At 39.5% G+C, this 21,981-nt stretch overlaps 1 protein-coding gene across 1 annotated transcript in view; it reads right to left on the bottom strand.

The window, feature by feature from the left end:
- Positions 1–2,273: 2,273 nt before the first annotated feature.
- The window catches only part of LOC139638813 (protein FAM107B), a gene marked incomplete at its 5' end in the record, with an annotated part of 35,352 nt that continues 15,644 nt past the window's right edge, over positions 2,274–21,981 (bottom strand). The window contains 4 exons of the mRNA XM_071512851.1: positions 2,274–2,390; positions 4,753–4,912; positions 10,363–10,567; positions 20,055–20,130. Coding sequence (XP_071368952.1) covers positions 2,274–2,390; positions 4,753–4,912; positions 10,363–10,567; positions 20,055–20,130 — 558 coding nt within the window. The remainder of the gene's footprint in view (positions 2,391–4,752; positions 4,913–10,362; positions 10,568–20,054; positions 20,131–21,981) is intronic.

Below are 21,981 nucleotides of genomic sequence, written 5' to 3'. Positions count from 1 at the left end.
AAAAACCTCTCTAATAATGTATGTCAGCTTTAGATTGTACATTTAATTTACACCATTTCATTCTAAAGTGCCGTTTAAAAGAAAAAACAAAAAAACATTGCAATTTAATATAACAATATAACTCCATTTTGACACACAACCACATTTAGTCTATTACCTAAGGCTTCAATTACACTTATCATTTCAATGTGATTTTCCTTGAGGCCATAAAGTTCTGATGGATTGTGTGAAAAGAATGTAGATTTGAGTGTGATGATCTGATATGTATATATATACACGTATATCTCATATGATTGAAAAGTTTGTGCATCTAAGAATGCCACTTAACCTGGAGTGCCACTGAATTCCAGCTTTTTATATTATGTCTATTCAAAGATGGATCAGTTTACATCAGTAATGTATTACCATATGTCATTGAGAGAAATAAAACAGAGAACTTTTATCTAGATATGTAATGTCATACAGATATACAGCTCCATTAAGAATGAATTGCAAATGTGAGTGTGATCATTTTCTGGGAGTAGTACAGAGCTAAACCCACCAGAACAAAATAGAGTTTACCACCTTTACAGCCTAATATAAATCGTCCTGCTAGAAATTCATAGTATACTTAATAGCAATTAGTATCAAAATGATGTTTATGAGGAAAGGATCTTTTAAAGTAAAAAAGCAAAAGTCTGTGTTTTTCTGAAAATTATTCTGAGTTGACAAGTGTTGATTGGAGAGTTGTTTGTACACTCAAAGCTGATATGGCTCTGTTCAAAACTAAAGTGTTAAGTGAACTCTGATGGTGCGGACTCTGACGGTGGCATAGTTTTTGTTTTTTATGACACTTAAATTAACACAGATGTTTTTGCTCTGCAGTGTGACTAGATTGTCTAATTGACAATTACGTTTAACTGGAGCCTGACAAATTCCCTTTATCTGACAGAACAGATCCAACATCACATTGATGCCCTTTATCAGGAAAGGCACCGGTAAGAGTAGGATCTCAATGCAAAAGATAGACCATAATTCCACTTGGCCTGGGATTACTAAAGTGTGGTAAGCCACCATAATATATCTGAACATTGCGTCCATTTCCGCTTCAAAGTTCAGTTTCGTGGATACTAAATCCTAAAATGTTGTTTTGCTTTCAATTACTCTAAATTCCAATTTGTACTTTAGACTATACTTTCCAAACAGCTGACCTTACTAAGACTGTTGGTGATTCCATCTTGCAGTTAAATCTCTCTTCTGGACTGCAGTTGCCACTAACGGCTAACACTTTTCATGCAACACGACCACCATCGCAGATGCCACGGGGGCTGAAAAAGCATCTGCACTGTTTTAGTGTTTTTCTGTGTAACTTTCCAACATCTGCAAACCTACATTTTAAAATGTGTTATTAAAGCAATATGAATTTCAACATAAGCCAGTGTTGTAACACTGAATCTTGCTAGACAGAGCTTTCTTTTAAGCCAGTTGTGGAAAACCTCATTCTTTCACTATTGTCAATAGGCCCTTTGCTTTGGCCCTCTAACATGCAAGTACATGAGGCAAATAAATGTAACATGTCATTCAGATGAAGCTTGATTAGAACATTTCCAACGTCAAACAGAGACAAGTAATGTGAAGCCGAAGTATCCGTTTCACACATCTTTAGCAACTGCCACTACCTGCTAATGATCCCGCCCTGCGCCTTCTGCCATGTAGGCCTGAGATACTGAAGCATCTCCCCTGCTAATGCTATGAAGTCTTTATCCCACAGACACACAGAGATGTAGGCACTCGTACGCTCCTCGCAGAGCACAATGAAGACGCCGATCTCCGCCCAGAAGAGATCATTTAGGGAGACAAATGCTGAAAAACAATGTTTCACTGCTGTAAGTGTCCTTAATCTCTGAGAATTAATGAGTAGCTGCTCCTTGTCGCTCATCTCACTTGTTATATCAGCAGCTTAAACGGCGATGGCATTTGTGTGATGCAATTTTGCGAAATTGCACTCCCGGCATTGCAGTCCGGGAGATCGGGCCGCTCGCTCCTAACTCAGAGAACACACACTTTTTCACGTTTTTCCGCCCATTTTTGTGAGTGTCGCGGTGAAGCCGTTGTGTCTTGGCCCGCCGGGGGGAGGGCGGTCCATGCTAACAGTCCTTGCCGTCGTGTCGAGCTGTGCATCTCAACGGGACGTCAGTCTATACCATGTCAGCAGTGCCGTGCCCATTCATACGCGTGCCTGTAACCTCCGGACAGTTTCAAGCCGTCACTTCCTCGTACGGGCGGCTCCGTCTTTACACCTCTTTCTCCTCTTTGTTGTGAAAAGACGTCCGCCGTAGCTTCTCCTTGACTTTGACGAACTCCGGGGCTTTCAGAGTGTCCTCTTGGTCTTGCTCCTCCTTCTTCTCCAGCTGCATCGGGGAACAGGGGAAAATGTCGGGTTAAGAAAAGCGGAGCGCTGACGTGCGACAAGACGTTGGTGTCATTTTCAATTCTCATCACTTCACTTGACTTGTTTAACTTTCAAGGACACATATTTTCCCCCAAAACCCCAATCATTGTCAGGCCTTATATTCTGACAAAGAACCTATTTAACTTCAACCCCGTCAGACAGCTGAATATGATTGGAAAATATATTTGAGGTAATACCAATAGTGCCCTGCTATTCATATGCCCCTTGTTTGAAGTCAGTAGTGCAAAGCAGACATTTAATCTAAAAACCCACACCATTTGCCCTCCAAAGCATGTCATGACTTCTTTATGTGTCACCAGCCTGTTCATTTTGTATTAAAGCTACACATAAACATCTGCAATATAAGATAATATTACATCTATGGAATGCTCTACACATCATACACACTGTTGAACAAACATCAATTACATATTTCTTCTGACTCAAACAACAAAAAAATATATATAACAGCATTAAACATGTTTACGGAAGCCGAGAACGGCCGTGCTTGCAATAATTTTTTTTAATGCCGTTATCTCGAGATCACGAGTTAATTATCTCATTATCTCGAGAAAACGAGCTTTGTTATCTCGAGATAACGAGATAATCAACTCATTATCACGAGAAAACAAAATGTTGTTTCCTCTTATTACTTATGTTTATCAGAGATCAGGAGTGCCATGCCAGATGGCGTCTTGACAACTGTAGCAACTGATTGTCTGCTCTAATGACGTAACTGCAGCAAACAAAACTACACATTTATGCCTTGACTTCCTGTTCAGTTGTGAATCCTCCCCGACAGTCATGACAGTGATCTTGAAGGCTGAAATCAGGTGTGATCAAATGAACCAGACACTTCTCGTGATAAATTATCTCGTTATCTCGAGAAATCGGCCTTTTGTTTTCTCGAGATAACGAGATAAATTAACCCGTTATCTCGAGAAAACAAGCTTTGTTATCTCGAGATAACGAAATAATTAACTCGTGATCTCGAGATAACGGCATTAAAAAAATAATTGCAAGCACGGCCGTTCTCGGCTTCCGTACATGTTCAATGTAATTGTACTCATTACTTAAATTGAGGAAATACACATACAGCAAAACATCACTGGAAAAAATGTCAGTTTTAGCTGAATGAAATAGCAACAACTCCACCATAAAAAGGTACTTATTAAAAATCTAATTTTTAATAAAAGGCCAATATTGGCACAATGTATTGGCAAATATATCAACACCACATCCAACTACTGATAATACCCTTGGTGTACCTCAAGGTTCAGTTCTGGGGCCTTTGTTGTTTAGTCTTTATATAAATGATCGCCTAGTAATTGTCCATCTAATGTGACTTGCCAGATGTATGCAGATGATACTGTTGTGTATGTACATGCTAAAAACAAACATCAAGCTGCACAAAAAATATCGGCTGCTCAGTTAATTTTTCTATCTGGCTGGAAGGTTCACATTTACATCTGAACGTGTTGAAAACTGTATGTTTTTTTCTAAAAAAAAAAAGTACAGATAGAGACCCAGATGTGTTTGTATTAGGAACGGAGCTGGGAGTGGGACATGAATTCAAATACTTAGGAATCATTGATTACAGCTCTGCTTTACAACAAGTAAAAGGAACCGTAAATAGAATAAAACTGAATTTGTCTAATTTTAGATATACCAGAAATAACCATATTATATTTTAACGCAAAGATTATCCCACATATGACGTACTGTATAACAAGCTGAGTGGGCATTGGCATGTAAGACCACGCTAAAGCCCATTGAAACTGTTTAAAAACAAGCACAACAAATTCTAGACAAAAATGTGTATCATCATTGTGACATCTTGAAGAAATATGATTTGTTGAGCTGGGAAAATATGATAAAATATGCAGATTCTATTTCGGTGTATAAAATTCTCCATGCTCTCATAATTTATCATAAAAAACCTCTGGATGTGTTATGTTATGTGTTTGCTTTGTATGTGTTTAGGGCTTTTTTATTGTGTAGAATGAGTTTTAGGTAGTATGTGCTGTTTGTACTGTGAACTAATTTGAGTGGTTATGATGAACGATTTTGTTTTTCTCTCCCTATTTTTTTCCCTCGTATTACCTTTTTAATAGGTTATACTATAATTATTTTATGTAGATTCATTAAGCTGTGACATGTATTTCAACTGTGACATCAACCTGCCAAGGGACAACAGATGAAAAAAGTGGCTAAATCTGGCATATTTACATTTGGTTTTAAATGTTCATTAATACACACTGTCCCTATTAAATAAATAAATCATAAAATTGAACCCTAGTATCTCCAAGGGTGTCCCATACCTCCTCCAGTTTCTTGTGCCTCTTGAGGAGCTCCTGCTCTAGAGGAGAGATCTTCTTCCTGGCCTCATCCTCCTGCTTCCTCTGTTTGATTATCTGTTCTCTCTTCCTGGCCTCCAGCACTCTTTGCAGCTCCGGCTTCGTCTCCACACCGACACCACCCCTGCACCGCAACAGCCACCAGTCACACAGCATTAGACTTTAAAAAAAATCAACTACAGCAACAAATACAGACAAAAAAAAGACCAAATACAGAGAAAAAATAAACCCAGACTAAACAAAAACAAAACAAAGACTAAACGCAGACAAGAAAAAGACTAAACGCAGACAAGAAAAAGACCAAACACAGATGAAACATAAACAAAGACTAAACCCGGACTAAACAAAAACAAAACAAAGACTAAACGCAGACAAGAAAAAGACCAAACACAGACGAAAAATAAACAAAGACTAAACCCAGACTAAACAAAAACAAAACAAAGACTAAACGCAGACAAGAAAAAGACCAAACACAGACGAAACATAAACAAAGACTAAACCCGGACTAAACAAAAACAAAACAAAGACTAAACACAGACAAGAAAAAGACCAAACACAGACGAGACATAAACAAAGACTAAACCCGGACTAAACAAAAACAAAACAAAGACTAAACACAGACAAGAAAAAGACCAAACACACAGAAAACAAAAACAAAGACTAAACCCGGACTAAACAAAAACAAAACAAAGACTAAACACAGACGAGAAAAAGACCAAATACAGAAAAAACAAATACAAACTAACTAAACAAACTAAACAAAGACCAAACACAGAGTACACAAAAACAAAGACTAAACCCGGACTAAAAAAAGACTAAACAAAAACAAAACAAAGACTAAACACTGACAAGAAAAAGACCAAACACAGAGAAAACAAAGACTAAACCGAGACTAAACCAAGACAAAATAAAGACAAAACAAAGACAAAACACAGTCTCCTAGCAACACTAACAAATGCAATAAACATTAAGATAGAAAAATGGTCTTGTATCCAGAGGGTCGCTGGTTTGAATCCCCAGTCCATCTGGGAAAATGTGGGTGTGGACAGTGCATGAGTAACACTCTCCCCTCCCTCAACAACTACTATTGAGGTGCCCTTGAGTAAGGCACTGAACCCCCAACTGACCCAGTGGAGCTGCTCAGTCTCCACCAGTAGAAGACTGTGGCTGTACTGGGCAGCTCCCAGTGTGAATATGTGGAACTGTATGAGTGTGAAGCAGGGCAATGCTGGAAAAGAGCATGGAGCTCAGTGTTTCCCCCTCTCCAGAAGAGGGCACTCTTGCCATAAGTTTAAATTAAAGAGCTTGGAACAAACAACATTGCTCTCAACTGTGGTAATGCACCAACATAGAAATGAATGACCATATCAGGTACATGGACAGATATATTCATGTATAAATATGATCATATAAATATGAATATACTGTTATGACATTGTTATGACACAGTTTTGATTTGTGTATGAATTTCTTTCCTAAGCCTTTGCCTTTCCATCAAGGCAAAGGACGGCTTCTTTAAAGAATCTAATATATAAGATAGTTTGGATTTTTTTTTAACACTTTTTTGGTTTCTGCATAATTCCATTTGTGTTATTTCATAGTTTTGATGTCTTTACTATTATTCTAAAATGTGGAAAATAGTAAAAATAACTTTTGACGGGCAGTGTATATACAGTATATACATATATTTAAATGTATATATATATAAAACGTCTCTCCACATCACTTAGTCGCTGGCTACTCTCCTCTCTGAGCATGGCTGTTAATTGATTTAATGTGTAGTCTGGGGAGGTACAGTAACAGCTTTTAATGAGCTGGAATGGAGAGGGATGACTGAGGGAGACACCATTAGAGTTTTGGTTCATTTAGGCTCTGTCTGTTAAATAAGCCTATGGGGAGGGAGGACAGAGAAAAAAACAACATGGTAATTAGTGATTCTGTCCCTATCAGCCTCGCTGCAACTGTGCACACAAAACCTCCATACAAATACTTCTGACTGCCGCCAGATGCACACACACACACACACACACGCGCTCACACACACAAGTTGGAAGACAAAACGCTAATTATTCAGACACAGCTTATGAATTAATTATGTTTGTGAATTCAACAAACACATTAATACACTGCCAATATTTAATAATTAGTAAGAGTAAGCTTGAAGTTCATGAGAGAAAAATCTGTCCCCGTGGCAGAGGGCAGGATATTTTTGGGAGTATTTGTTTTTTATATTGGACTTATCTTGCTATCTTTGCTTTAGCTCTTCTCAAACCGCAGAGCTTAGTGAGCTTGACTGACAAATGAACTCAGTTTTTGAATACTCTATGTCCCTAACTGACTGACTCCCCATGGTTGAAACATGTCATTTCATTTAGTTTACCGTTTGGTGTGTCCTTGCTTGTATGCACGGATTTATGGATGTATTACTGTAAGGTATGGTTGACATCAAGGATCTTAATGAATACCACATAGTATCAATTATTGTTATTACACTTTCTAGGCAAGAAAACGTTTGATTTGATCATAAACTAGTACATATGATGAGATAAACGCAACACAAGTTGTTAAAATGTTTAAATGTTTTGAAAATGGATTTTGAAAATGGGTTTGATCTCCCTATTACAGCTGCAATAAGTCACATTTTCCGACCACTAGAGGGTGACAGAAACTGCAACACATTTGTAAATTTACAAGTTTAACAAGTTTACAAGTTTATTAGTTTAACAAGTTTACAAGTTTAACAAGTTTCCAAGTTTCCAAGTTTAACAAGTTTACAAGTTTACTAGTTTAACAAGTTTACAAGTTTAACAAGTTTACTAGTTGACCAAGTTTTCTAGTTTAACAAGTTTACTAGTTGATCAAGTTTACAAGTTTAACAAGTTTACTAGTTTAACAAGTTTACTCGCTCGCATCATCGATTCTGACATTATAAGAACATTTTCAGGAATGGGAGGGGGGGGGGGGGGGGCGCCGCTTTTAAACAGCGAGGGAGGAGACAAGCTAGCTTAAAAAAATGAAAAAGCTACTGAATGGACCGGGAGGAGCTTCGTTCCGGAGCGGAATTTGACAACAAATTACAATATCCACACAGCTGCTGCTATTGGTTTATATTATTACTATGTCTCAGTGAAATCTCCACACAGCACACATTAGTTTGCCTACTCTTGTCTAGTCTTGTTTTCCCTTTCTCTTGAAGTGTTGTTCCCATAGATATGGCCTTCACCTTGAATATTTCCTTTGCCCTTCTTGGCTTTCTTGGACATCAGTGCCATTCTCTGACCCTGAAAAACCTTTAATGAAAAGAGAGTTAGCGACTGTGGCCAGAGAAGAGGCTACTAAATTGGAAAGTTGTTGATTCTTGCACTCCCACATCACTGTTGTATGCTCTAGCACTACTCCTTCGCAATACTCTTTAGCTCTCTAACTCACTCTAAGTCACGATTTACAACATGAAGAACAGTCTCTAAAAATGTAGTTGTATTTAATCTTTCATGATTCTAAGAGTTACCTGATTTATAAAAACATCTGAGACTGAATAAAGCTGCGTATGCTTGTTTAAAGTAGTGGACCTGTGTCTATAATATATAAATTGAAAAAAAAAAATCGATTGCTCGTGATAATGCTTTGCAATTAGTTGGCCTTGTGACCGCAGCCCAACAGCCATTGTCCTATAAATAAAGCCGGTGCAGCCACGGTTGAATGGTTGACAGCTGTTTGCTTATTGTAGCAGACTATTTATAGGATATCTGATCCTGTCTTTAGTGTCGATAATGAATCTTGCATTCCTCACGCCTCAGTTTACATGTGCCTGGACACTACCACTAACTGGCCTCTCCATATAAAGCTGTGTAGACTTAAAGTTCAATCACAACCCCAACAATTTTCTTTTAAGATTAGAATTAAGGGATGTTTTTCTATGGGGTTTCCTTTTCTCCAGCATTGAATCAGTAGAACTGAACAGAAATGAAAGACCTTGCCTCCCTTCCTCTTAGCCAACAGTCTGAGTGCTTCAGTCGAGGTGATTTGACAAATTCCCAACAACTTAGCAATGCAGGCCAGTGTGGTGGGAGGCTGTTGCCTAGCAGCATCTGGTCTTTCTTGTAAGAAGCCAAATAATTTAAACTTAAAGAGAGAAAGAACAGACTTCAATGGGGGGGATAAAGGCTATTTTGTTTATTTGCTGCTTTTAGGTAAAATTATATAATTATATGTATGTGCATATACACTGCCCGTCAAAAGTTTGTACACACCACATTTTTCTTTATTTTTACTATTTGCCACATTTTAGAATAATAGTAAAGACATCAAAACTATGAAATAACACAAACGGAATTATGAAGAAACCAAAAAAGTGTAAAAAAAAATCCAAACTATCTTATATTTTAGATTCTTTAAAGTAGCCGCCCTTTGCCTTGATGGAAAGGCAAGGCTTTGGAAAGAAATTCATACATAGGATCAACTTAACACTATTTATATTTGTCTAAGAAACATATTTCAAGCATTTAAGCAGAAGCCTTTAGATCAAAATGGCTTTAAGAGAATGAAAAACATAGAACATTCAGGCAGTGCATATGAGCCAGGATTTAAACCCATCTATCTCACATTAGCCAACTGAGATATGGACTAATTGATTGAAATGCTGATAAAGTACATTTGAATTGAAATGAATTGTGAGGCCTGGTTGTTTAAAAGGAGAGATATAATTGATTGCTGCCAGGCCTTGAAACACACACACACACACACACACACACACACACACACAAACAAGCAGACACAATGAACACATTTCCACAAGACAAACTGAGGTGTTTTGGTTTATTTTGAATATTTGTTCTTATATTTATTGTGGAAATTTGTTTGATTGCCCTTGCTATCTGAAAATAAACATCTCAAATTACATATGTAAGCCTTTGACTGGACAGTGGATCTCTTTTTCTTGCCTGAGTTATCACCTGCTTGACTGGCGCATCAGTGGCTCTTGAACTTTATTATGGACAACAGAAATCAATTGAAATCAATGGATGGAATGGCTTATGTCAGCCTAAACAGATGATAAACTCCACTCTGTAAGTAGAAAGGTGGGTATAAAGTGAGGACTTTACCCTTCACTACATGCCTTTCCTGCTTAAAGGACAAGTTAATTGATTTTGGACCTATTTGTCTCTACTCATAAGGGCTTGATAAATACATACACATTTCACAGTTCAAAAATTTCTTTTAGTTGGGAAAACTAACAGCAAAACTAATGATAGTCCTTTTAATTCACAGTACTTTTTAAACGTAGTAGTAGTTTTTACAATGTTCTTTTAATTCTGCTTGTTTGGAGCATTTGATCTTTTGTAAAAGGTTCTTTACAAGACTGTGAAGGTTGCATGTAGAACCATTTGAGCATGGTGCCATTGAGAGCTTTTGTAAAAGGGTTCTTTATAGCACCATACTGCATAGAACTCCATTTTGTAGTTGTAGGGTACACACAGACAATCCAACACCCACAATATATGTGTGAAAAAAATTACATCATATGACAAACAAAATCACACTGAAACACACACACACACACATGCATTTTGGTACCGTTTGTAGCTCATGAGCAGTTCTCGATGGAGGTCCTGGTGGCTTTTTGATGCTTTGACTGGATTAACCAGTTTTTTGGGTTTGATGAGATCATCATCATCATCTCCCTCCATGTAATCTGGCTGGGGGACATAGCTGGATACGGGAGCCGGGTTCCTGTGTCCCCCCTCTGGCCTGTGCTGCTGTAGGTCTGCATACGCAGATGCTGGAGATGCAAGGCAAGAGAAAGAGGGGGATGAATTAAAGCTGCTATTGGCAAGACTTTTATGTAGAAATCCAGTCATGTTATTAGCCTAAATCACAACAAAGTAATAGTAATAGTGAAACAGTCTCCAAAACATCAGTGAGTGAGCGCTCCGTCCAGAGAAAGCTGGACTCACCAACGTTAGATGTTTTGCTTCTCTCGTTCCTTTGTTCCTTTTTGAGTATTGAAGTTCAATTTTTTCAAATAGTTATCTCTCACTGCCATTTGGAGCCATCATGTGCGAAGCTGTCAAATGCAGCTTTAAAGTATATGTTTGGCTATTTTAGACCTATATATAAGTGGAAATGGCGAGCTCCTGTCACTAGCCTCTGGCTGCTAACAATGAGTCCAGCTAACAATGAGTGAGGTTTGTCAAAATATCTCCAAAGAAGGTAGTCTATGAAAACGATATGGAGACCAACCGACGTATTTCTATCCACGGTCCGGAAAGCAACAGCGCCTCACCATTCAGTGGATCGTCTTCTACCAAACTCTACCACAATCTGACCCGACAGTCCGCAAAACTAGATCACTCCGCCAGTAACACTCTTTCACCCCACAGCAGTCTGTGCTGCGGCAGAGAAAAATAGTTCTGTGATTTCCTGATTAGTGAAAGTGTGTGTAATGGAGGAACTGAGTCATGTTTACTCTCAACTCCCCTGTGGAGCCTATGAACGGCTTTTTTTGAGATATTCTGACAAATCTCATTTGAACTCATTGTTAGCAGCAAGACGCTTAGCAATAGAGCTCGCTGTTTCAGCTGACAGCTGTCTTGGGAGCCAATATTGTCTGTGGGTCCAAGTACTACAGGTATGTAAGAGACAAATTATATATATGTCCAAAATCACCAAACTTATCCTTTAATATGAAGTAATACAGTGGTTCTCAATCATGGTCCACTGAAGCCCAAGAGTATGCAGGTTTTCATTCCAGCCAAACATTACAGCAGCTGATTTCACTGATTAGAACACTTTCAACCAGATACAAAAACTAATTAGTGAGAGCTGGAGTGTTGGAATGACAACCTGACGACTCTTGGGCCTCGATGGCACATGCTTTAGAACCACTGAATTAATAAAACAGCAAAAGATGGAGAAAATACACTGGTAAAAGGCTTTTAGAATGTCTTTAATCTAAACCAGGGGTGGGCAACCATGGTCCATGGAGGGCCAAGTGTCTGTGGGTTTTCAATGCAACACTACAGCAGCTGATTTTACAGACTTGCACACCTTCAACCAGAGATAAGGAACTTCCTGATCAGCAAATCAGCTACGGTTGGAATGTAAACCTGCAGACTCTTAGTTGCCTATTGCTGATCCAAACTTTGGTCATATTATTTAGTCCAGGAGTCTTGAACCATGTGCCACTGACAGCCATACTATGCTCATTTTCATTCACCAATTTCACCAATCTACGGAGCCCCTCTGGGGTCACATGGTAGAAAAAAAAACTTGATGTCTAAATCCGTGCGAACGGATTTGTAAACTGTGCGAACGGATTTCAAAACCGTGCCCTCGGATTCACAATACAAATCCGTTTGCACAGTTTACAAATCCATTCGCACAGATTGTGTACCAATCACTACAGTAGGCGATTACACCAATTATATCCTCCTCTCTGGTTGAAAATGTGCCAGTGAAATGAGTGAAATCACCTGGTGTATTCTTTGGCTGGAATGACAACCTGCATGCACATGGCTTTCAATGGCACATGGTTGGTCAACACTGATTTAGTCACATTGACAGACACATGTTACATATACATAAAGTGTGTTAGAGTAGGAGCGGTGATCTCGGATCAGTGGTGATCTCGGATCAGTTTTACCTACGTTCATATCACCTTTTATATGATCATGTTAGGGCTGGGCGATATGGACCAAAAATCATATCTCGGTATTTTTAAGCTGAATGGCGATACACGATATATATCTCGGTATTTTCTACGAAGTGGGCTAAATGTTCAGTTGTAAGTCAAAGCCACATGTGAGATGTCACAAGCACTTTAATTAAAACAAGACTGTGATCAAAATAAAATGCAAAGACAGGGTTTCCTTCCCTGTTTTAGAACAGTCTGGTAAGTTCAGAAAATGACATCACTTTATTGTAATGCAGCCTTTAAAACCAGGAAAAGAAAACACTTATGCCATATTACGATATCCAAAATCTAAGACGATATCTAGTCTCATATCACGATATCAATATAATATTGATATATCGCCCAGCCCTAGATCATGTGATGTGTCAAAATCAATGGACTGCATGCCTTTGTGGTATTAATCTTAGAAATCTAGTTAGTTTTTAAAGCCTAAAATGATATTTAGACCAGATAGTTTGTGACCAGCAGCACTCCCTGTCTTTCTCCCTCACTGTGTCTTCCTTGTTTGTCTTAGAAAGGCCAGATTAAGAGGCATCTGATCCGAGGCCTCAGTTATTCTGGGGAGAAAGAGATCCGGTGTCATACGCAGGCAGGCCAGTCCAGACACAATGACCCCTTTCTCAAGTGCAACCAGAGACCATATCCACTGCTGCTTAATATTTCAGAAAAATGAAATGAGCTCTGGCTGTTTTGTCGTCAGCGCTTCACAGTCAGGGACATTAACAGGCGGGGTGTTTTGGACAGGCTTAAGGGAGGAATGGGGATGTTCTTGGAGGCATGAGTGGCCAGTTATTGCAACAGTAGATTGAAGATCTAATCCAGAATTTCTATCTAGTAACCAAATGCTGTATTTCTCTAATTCATAGGTCTTATTTGAGGGCAAATTTGAATTCAAGTCAAATCCTTAATATATATGTAAATCTCACCACAGAAAGTTAAAGAACTGAATTAGGGAAATGTTTTCAATCTCAATGATTGGCAAAGCAAGTAATGCAAGGGGATTAAAGCTAAAATTTAGTATTAAACATATTATGAATATGTGAGAGGTTGGTTTGCTTTTATTGTTTGTGAAAAAGAAAGGTAAAATAGACCTGTATATAGAGTTATGAGCATATACCGTATACAGTGGAAAATGCAAAAAGACTGAGGCAATATGGCGTGGTAACTAGTAACAACGCATTCATTTTTCAATAACGTAATCCATTATTACTTACCGTTACTTTTTTCATATCCCGTAACATCTCATAACTTTGTAACTTAACTAGTTAGTTTTAAGGTACGCAACAAAGTAGGGTAACTAATTACTTTTAAAAGTAACTTTCCCCAACACTGTAAGATTGTTGTTTTTTTTTGTTTTTTTTGTCTCCATCTTTGGTGCTAAGCGTTCATGGTGTTTTTTGCCCTGCACTTCCCAGAGATCACCTGTCAATCAAACAGTGTGGGCGGTACTGTGACCTCTTTTATTTGGAAATTTTTTGCTGATGAAGTTTGAGTTTCTGCAGGTGGCGCTCTTTTCTTTGTCTATTCAGCCCAATACTGATGGTTGGAAAAACAGGAAGTTGCGTAAGTTAATTTCGCTTATGTAACAACAGTAAACATAATTTGTTGCTTCTACCCTTGGTTTTCATGTTTGTTTCTTGGCTGTACTGCGGTATACTGTATACAAGTCAATAACAAAGAGAAAAAATTGACCAGATGCATTTTTTACCAAAAACAGTAAAAAAAAAACAACAACTTACTACCCAGTTTCAGAAAAAGCTTCTAAAGTCAGCACTGATTGGGAAAGCATGGCCACACTGGACACTCCATCAATATGGACTTCTAGATATCCTGTGGTTTTCTATTGATTTGAGACAGGATATGCAAGCTAATGGCTCAGCGCACCCACTGTAGGTTATTGATGTCTCCAGTGCATATCATCTAGTTACAAGTAGAGGCTGCATGGATAAGTGTTCTCTGATAACTCGGAAGCTGCAATCACATTTTTGGCTGCTGCGGTGTCTTTGGCCCGAGGAAGACTCTCTGACTCTGAAAAGTGATCATGTTACAAAGTAAGCTAACGTCTTCTCTCTCAGTTAATCGGTTCATTCTGAGGAATAAATACAGGGTGCAGTGCATTTACTGATGTTACCAAATCAGAAGAGCAGGAGCTGCATATTGACATGTCTGCAGTGAAAGAGCCTATTGAATCATCAAAGGGTAAAAGCGTCCAAAAGCAAGAGTTTCTTCTTGAGTTTGAGGCCAAAGCCCTATTTGCATGGGGCTATTACTACCCGGGGACATCCAGTGATTTGTAAAAATTGCGGAGATCATCTATGATTTTATTCCATGTGAATCTGCCATGTCCGTAATTTGTAAAGTTTTACAAATTTTCGGTACAAATTACCTGCCGTAGCCTACTTTGGACCCCTGATAATACTAATCTTGTGTGAATCAAACTCTCGATAACTTCAGCTGTAATTTGCCTTTCGCATGTAATTTCTTTTTCTTCTTCTTTTAGACGCACAATGTCTTCCTCACGAAAATGGAAGGCAGTAGTGGAATCCATGGAGGAAGGTTTCTTTTGCCGCAAACTTCTTTTGCTTTGCTAAATCGAGGAAGCGATGAATCGTAAAATCAATTCTATCCAGGCAATCTGTGATCTCAGCAAATTTCATTATCCAATGTGAATGCGTTTCACGAAATGCACGGGTTGGTGGGTAATTCATTAATTACTTGATGTCCTTATATAATACTAGCCCTGTGCGAATAGAGCTTAAGATGGTTATTCCATTAGGGTTGGGGTTGGGATTTGGGATTTAATTTTCGTTATGCATCTTTCTCACTCTCTCTGCGGGGCTGGGGCTGGGGGTGAGGGTTTTCCCTGTGAATACACAGCGATGCCGTCCCATGAAATCACCCCCGATTCTCCACCAAGTCATTATCATTAAAAAAGGGCCCAAAAGGAGTCCACAAGCTTTTTTCACAGCAGCCAAAAGACAAGCACTAAGGCCAGACAATGCTAAAAGGCCGTCACACAATTCAAATAAGTGCAGTATGTGGCCAGAATACACTGCAACAGACTGTACACTTGCTGCTCAGCCTCTCATGGACTACTGCCACAACCACTGAATGAATCAGTTCACACACACTCTCTCACACACACACCTTCTGATAACTGTTCAAACATGGCCAGCAAGTGCAGTTTATTTGACAGGATCACGACCGAGCCATTCTGGCTGAGAGGTTGAAGTCTACTTGTGTTTTCTCTGCTTAGACAAACACCGAGTCGAGATACCCCTGCTTCAAACCAACTAGAGGGATGTTGCAAAAGACAAACTAGTTGAAGATATGAGCCACTCATGACAACAGAGCACCGATCGATCCGTTTAAAGTCTGCAAGCATAAGCATTTTTTTTTTTTTTGGAGAAAACAACTGAAAGACCTTCAACTCCATATCACATAATTTCTCATTTCCAACTGTGTCTTCTTCTGAAAGCGTGTTCTTTGTCAGTTCTCATCCTGGACTCACCTTGTGCATGGCAATAATGCCATATTTGTATTAACCCTTTGTTGACAGTAGCGCCCTGGTACACTTGGAATGGATGTTCGAGCGTATCACTCATGCATGCAATCTAAATTACAACAGAATTAAGATATAACAGAATAAAATATAAGTTACTGCCGAAGTCTCTGTCTGCAGTCGATACAGTGAAAGAAAGTTATTTGTCGCAAAAAGGCAGACTGGTTTAAGACTTGAGTCACTTGTAACAGTTCAGCTTGAAGTTTGCATGGCTACAGAAGTAAGCCTTTCTTGAGAAAACAGCAGGAACGCTTTCGATCTGTGACTCACTGCAATGTGAGTTTATCCACCTGCTAGACTCCTACGCAAATCAGGTCTCATTGCCGTCTGTGACTCCGTCTCCTCTGAAAGCTGTGTTCTTTGTCATCCTGCACTCACCTTGTGCATGGCAATGTTGTGCTCTTTTATTAACACTTTGCTGACATCATCACCTGGGTACACTTGAAAGGATAAGTAGCAGATTGAGGATGTAGCTGTGTCTACTCTAAATTACAATAGGATATAATTCCTTGCCAAATCTAAGTATTCTGCTGGTTCTTCTTCTGTTTTGGTGGCAGATAGCCACATTTAGCCAACAACATGGCAGGTACAGCTTGACTTACAGAATCAGTGATAGTCCACTGTGTCTCTGGCTGCAGCTGATAAACTCTGGCTCTCTTACCGGACTTGACTATCCCTTCCCTGGACCTGGCCGGCTGCTCGGGGTAGTAGAGGCTGCCGCTCGTTCTCTGGGCCATCTCCAGATCTTCACGCGTGCCTTCGTCTGTGCTAGCCCACGGGGAGCCTACATGTCTCTTGTGTGGAGAGGCCGGTCAGATGTGAGCACAGTTCTCTCCTCTAGTCATGCCTTCCCCGCTCGGAGGAGTGCAAGTGGTCACATGATCCCTCCTCCTCCCTTCAGACTCTCCTCCTCCTCCTACTACTCCTCCTCCTCTCTCTTCATAATACAATGTTGCTGCTTTGGTTGAGCTCTGTCTTTCTATCTAACCTGTCCTCACCCTCCCACGCTGTCAGTTTAAATTCAGTTGAGGCATGGAATACAAAAGGACTTGCTGCCAAAGCAAAATCAGCAAATATGGCCATGTATTCAGTGAGCAGCCATGGAAATGTGACATTGACAACAGCAAATGGTTCAATACTATAAAATCAATCAATCAGTTAATGAGTGGACACATTTATTGAAGGGCAAACAGTCTCTCCTGTTGGAAACTGTGACTAGATAATGCATTTTTTGCTACAAATGTGGCACTCTCTTTGTTTTTACAATACAATATTGTTGCTTTACACTAGGGGAAAGGTTTTCAACGTTAATTTTTCTAATGTAAATCAACTTGTCAAGCATCATTTTCTTGATACTAGTGGAATGATCTTCCTTATGTCAAGATACTGATGCTTGTTTCTAGAAAATTCCTGAAAACAAGTGCAATTATTTCAGATATATTTGCAGAAGTTTTCATTTGCTTTATGGAAAAAGTACGATTTAAAGGCTAGATATGAGACTAAATGACATGTTAAAGGCATACTGAGTAGGATTGTGTTGCTTGTGGCTTGTAAACACAACTTTCAAAGTTGACCCCTCCTCCCTGTGGTTGCCAGATCGGTAAAAACCAAGAAAAAAGTACGGCAAAACGCCAAGCAGACAAGGCTCGTTCCAAAGCGAAAGTGAATCTGTTGCATACTTGCCAACCCTCCCGATTTTCCCGGGAGACTCCCGATTTTCATTGCCCTCTCCCGGTTTCCTCCCGTGGTCACAGTTCTCCCGTATTTCTCCCGATTTCTCTAAAATTCTACTGTTTCCCCCTGGACAACAATACAGCTACACCAAATGTATCGTTTCCATGGCGAAGAGAGCTGCTCGCCTCGTCCTCCTCAGTGAGAGACTGTCTTCTTGACGGAGAGAGAAATGGAGTTTGAAGAGAAAGAAATACTTGTGTAAATTTCAGACATCCTGGAAAGAAGAATTCCCGTTTCTTACGTAAAGTTTTAAAGGAATGCGTAATGTATTTAACATAAAAATGCTGTTGCAGTGTACTTATTATTTTGTTATTCATTCGTTATTTTGTTCATTCTTTAAAATTCACCAGAATGCAGGAAACAAAGTCTCTGAAACTCAAATTTTTCTGGGGAAGGACCCCAAGAGCCCCCACTTTGGTTTTGAAATCCTCCTTATTTTTGAGGTCTCAAGGTTGGCAAGTGTGATCTGTTGGCTTTCACCCATTGGAGAGTAATGAAGGAGAGGATGGGGATGAAGAGCGACGTGGAGTTGGTCTGTTTTCTGTTGGACAGGTAGCTGCCAGTTAGCTTAGCTATCAGCTTTTCTACTACAACAAGCTACGCTAACGGTAGCTAGCTGCCAGCTCACAATACTTCACTCACTCTGACCAGTTACTCTGTATTAGAGTTCAGGACCGCTACCGCAGCCAGCGTGGCTTTTAGATAGAAAAGGATTCAGCAGTGGTTTTGATTGCAGCCGGACACACCTGCTGCCAACAGGTTGATGCCCAGAAACATTCTGAACTTTCAGAAATAAGAAAATCCAGGCAGAAGGCAGACTCTCTGCAGACACACACACTGTCACACACTACCAATGGGCCATAAGTAATGATTAAGTAGGATAGCTCACTGCTGTTTAGGAGACACTTTTTGATTTCACTCTTAAGTTTGGATTTGTTACTTCCTGTGTGGAGAAGATTTCCCACCAGTGAGCAAACTGACACCAGAATTTAATTTGGGCAAATAAGGTGAATCCACAGCATCTCAATTAGTAGGGATGGAACGCTCTTCTCTGTTGCAGTCCCACTTCCCGATTTAGGCTAAGACATGTGTATTTATACGTACAAATCTGGCCTAGAGCCGCTTTAACGTAAAAAAAAGTTGTACTAGCTAGCAGTTTGAAAAAATAACGGAATAGTGTCACAAGATCGGATGCAGCTGGACGAGTTTGTAGCGTTCAAATTTTTACTTCCCATTCATTTGAATGAGCCACGAAAACAGACTGAAAACTGGCATTTAACACGTTGGTGGACAGATTCAACAACAGATCCCATTAGTGATTTTCAACCTTTTTCATATCAAGGGCCCCTACTTTAGTCCACATTAGGGCCACAGACCCCCATTTGATGAGATTTTGTCTCTCAAACCCAAATCTGCGAATATTAATATCAGATATGATTTTGTCCAGAATTCCATGACTATAGAGAGATAACAATGAAATCAAAACAGTCATTATTCTACATTCTCTAATTGTGTTAACTTCTTGTAAATTAAATAATGCTGAAGCTTAACAATTCATCAATTTGCTGGTGACCCCCTGGAAGCCCCTCAAGGACCCCTGGTGGTCCCCGGGTCCCACGTTAATAACCACTGTTTTAGAACATAATTTTGCCAAATAGCATTTTTATTGATAGAAGAGAACATAGCAGAGGGATACCATTTAGGAGAGATAGATAGAGAGATAGTTCCTGTTTGGGGGACCGGATCTACTTTTTTTTTTAAATACTAATTTTAGTATAAAGCAAGAATAGAAATGCAAAATGACGAAGGACCCAGGACTGCTTTATTGTCTTAAAGCAGGATCTGTTGTTGAATCTGTTCACCAACGTGTTCAATGTCAGTTTTCAGTCTATTTTCGTGGCCTCATTCAAATGAATGGGAAGTAAAAATCTGAACACATCTGATCTTAGTGAGTAGTTTATATTCTGGTTTTCATGGCAGTCAAGTGCCGAATAACCCCCATGCTAAAACTAAGTGGAATATTGCTTTAAAAGTTGTTTGTCACAACAGAAACTGTGTAACCTGACCAGACAGCAGTCAAGCTTATCAAGTAGTCCGGAAGCAGCTCCGTCATGGCGGCTCATGGTTCACTGGCTTAGACAACAGGCCCATTACGGCCCGATACACACCGAGAGAGGAGCGATAAGGTGGGATAATCATTTATGGGTCAGGCTCGGCTCTTGCTTCCCAGGGAGCCGCATTGTTCTTCCGAGTCGGATGGTAACCCGATAGACTCACCTCGACCGTTTGGGTGCTTTCCATTTTTCACACACTGCTGCTTTGGTGGAGGCTCGTGGTCAATGCTGTAGGCCTTCTGTACGGAGAAGAAAGAAAGGAAGAAAGGAAGAAAGAAAGAAAGAAAGAAAGAAAGAAAGAAAGAAAGAAGTGCAGACATTTAAAGTCAGGTTGAAATTGCAATGTTTATATACCTTTTTTAGCAAAATAGACACTATCAGCTGTATTGTCAACTATGTGCAATTTATTTGATGTGTTTGGAATGATAGAAATGGGCACTTTTGTCATAATTTATTTTTAAGTGCGTCATCTAGACTACCGTATTTCCTCTAATAGTGGCCGGTAGTCAATTAAAAGCTGGGTCGCCGATAATGGCCGCAAATACAGGCCGGGGAAAAAACAAAGGAAAAAACAATGGTGGATACCGGTAAACTCCTGGTGCCTGTTATATAATGTAACTGTAGTAACGTACTAGTACCACAAAATGGCAGTATGGCTCGGCCGGCGGAAGTCTCCGGAGCGTGCCGTCGTCGATTACCGTAATTATCGGTAATGCATTGCAGTAACAAAAAAACGGCTACCTAACGAACCCCAACAGAAGCAGATCAGAAAACAAGGAGGCTTCATACTAAAATATGAGCAAATATACTTATCAGAGGGAATTAGAAATAAAGGCCTGTCTCTAATATAAGCCTGCTTCCAATAAAGGCCTGGTACCCTCTGCAGTTGAGGTAAATAAAGGCCCGGGCCAATATTAGAGGAAACTTTGTTGTAACAACTTTTGGAAAAGCTGCTCCTCTATGTAAGGAGTAGGCTCATTTGCATCCTATTGCAGCACAGTTTTACAGTGACATGTCACTGTAAAATAGTTCAACCAAAAATGAAAATTGTGTCATCATCTCCTCCTCCTCATGCCAGTTGAAACACAGGTGAAGTTTGTCCATATAACACACAGGGAGGTTGCCAGCACAACTCCATAGCAGCCTTCTCCAAAACAACTGAAGTCAGTGGGGACCAGTTCTTCAGAGTTCCAAAAAGACCTACAGTATATTTACACCATCATTTAGTGCAAATCTTAACTACAGCTGACTGATTTGCAACAAATAATGGTGTATAGGTCTTTTTATTCACAGTGTGATTGTTTGTCTGTTTTTGTTTTGGAACTCTAAAGAACAGGTCCCCATTGACTTCAGTTGTTTTGGAGAAGGCTGCTAACCAAGTTGTGCTGGCAGCCTCCCTGTGTGTTATATGGACTAACACATTTCACCTGTGTTTCATTTGGCATGAGGGTGAGTAGATGATGACAGAATTTTCATTTTTGGGTGAACTATTCCTTTAAAAGTTAATGAGTGAATGAGCCCGAAAGGTATGGCAAAACTGATCTTCACTGGGATAGAAAATGTAAAATGCAAAAAACGTATTATCCTTTAACCGCCACACTTACCACTATGCTGCGGTCACTGAAAATACATAATATTGCAATAAATACTTAATTGATCCCCAACAGCGCAAAGATCCGCGAAAATCCGGCATTCACACACACGGACCGGGACAAGAAAACGGCCCTGGACTTTTTGACCCGGACCGGCCCACATCCAGCCTGCGAATATTCCACCATCTCCACCCCATTGACCCATACATGAATACAGCAAGACTTAGTGTCACTACTTATAAGTATATACAGTCTGATGATCAATACTGTTAGTGTTAACCAAAGGTATAATATTGTATTTTAATTGAGATGAACTATTAATATTGAAATTTCAGTAACAATTATTCAATTGTTAGTTAATATTTCCAATTGATAGTTAACTTTATGAGACTGATATGAGACAGATTTTTAGACATTGTAGGAATATTTATCTTACAATTTGTGCCACTTTATGAAAATGTATAACTCTTCATAATGAGTGCCACTGTGTGAAAAGAC

Source organism: Centroberyx affinis, unplaced genomic scaffold (assembly GCF_046629955.1).
Source record: "Centroberyx affinis isolate AG114_WGS23_722 - 3 ecotype Tasmania unplaced genomic scaffold, CSIRO-AGI_Caff_v1 ptg006583l_1, whole genome shotgun sequence".
Taxonomy (NCBI): Eukaryota; Metazoa; Chordata; class Actinopteri; order Beryciformes; family Berycidae; genus Centroberyx; species Centroberyx affinis.
The sequence above is the reverse complement of the archived record's forward strand: the minus strand, read 5'-3'. Positions and strand labels throughout refer to the sequence as shown.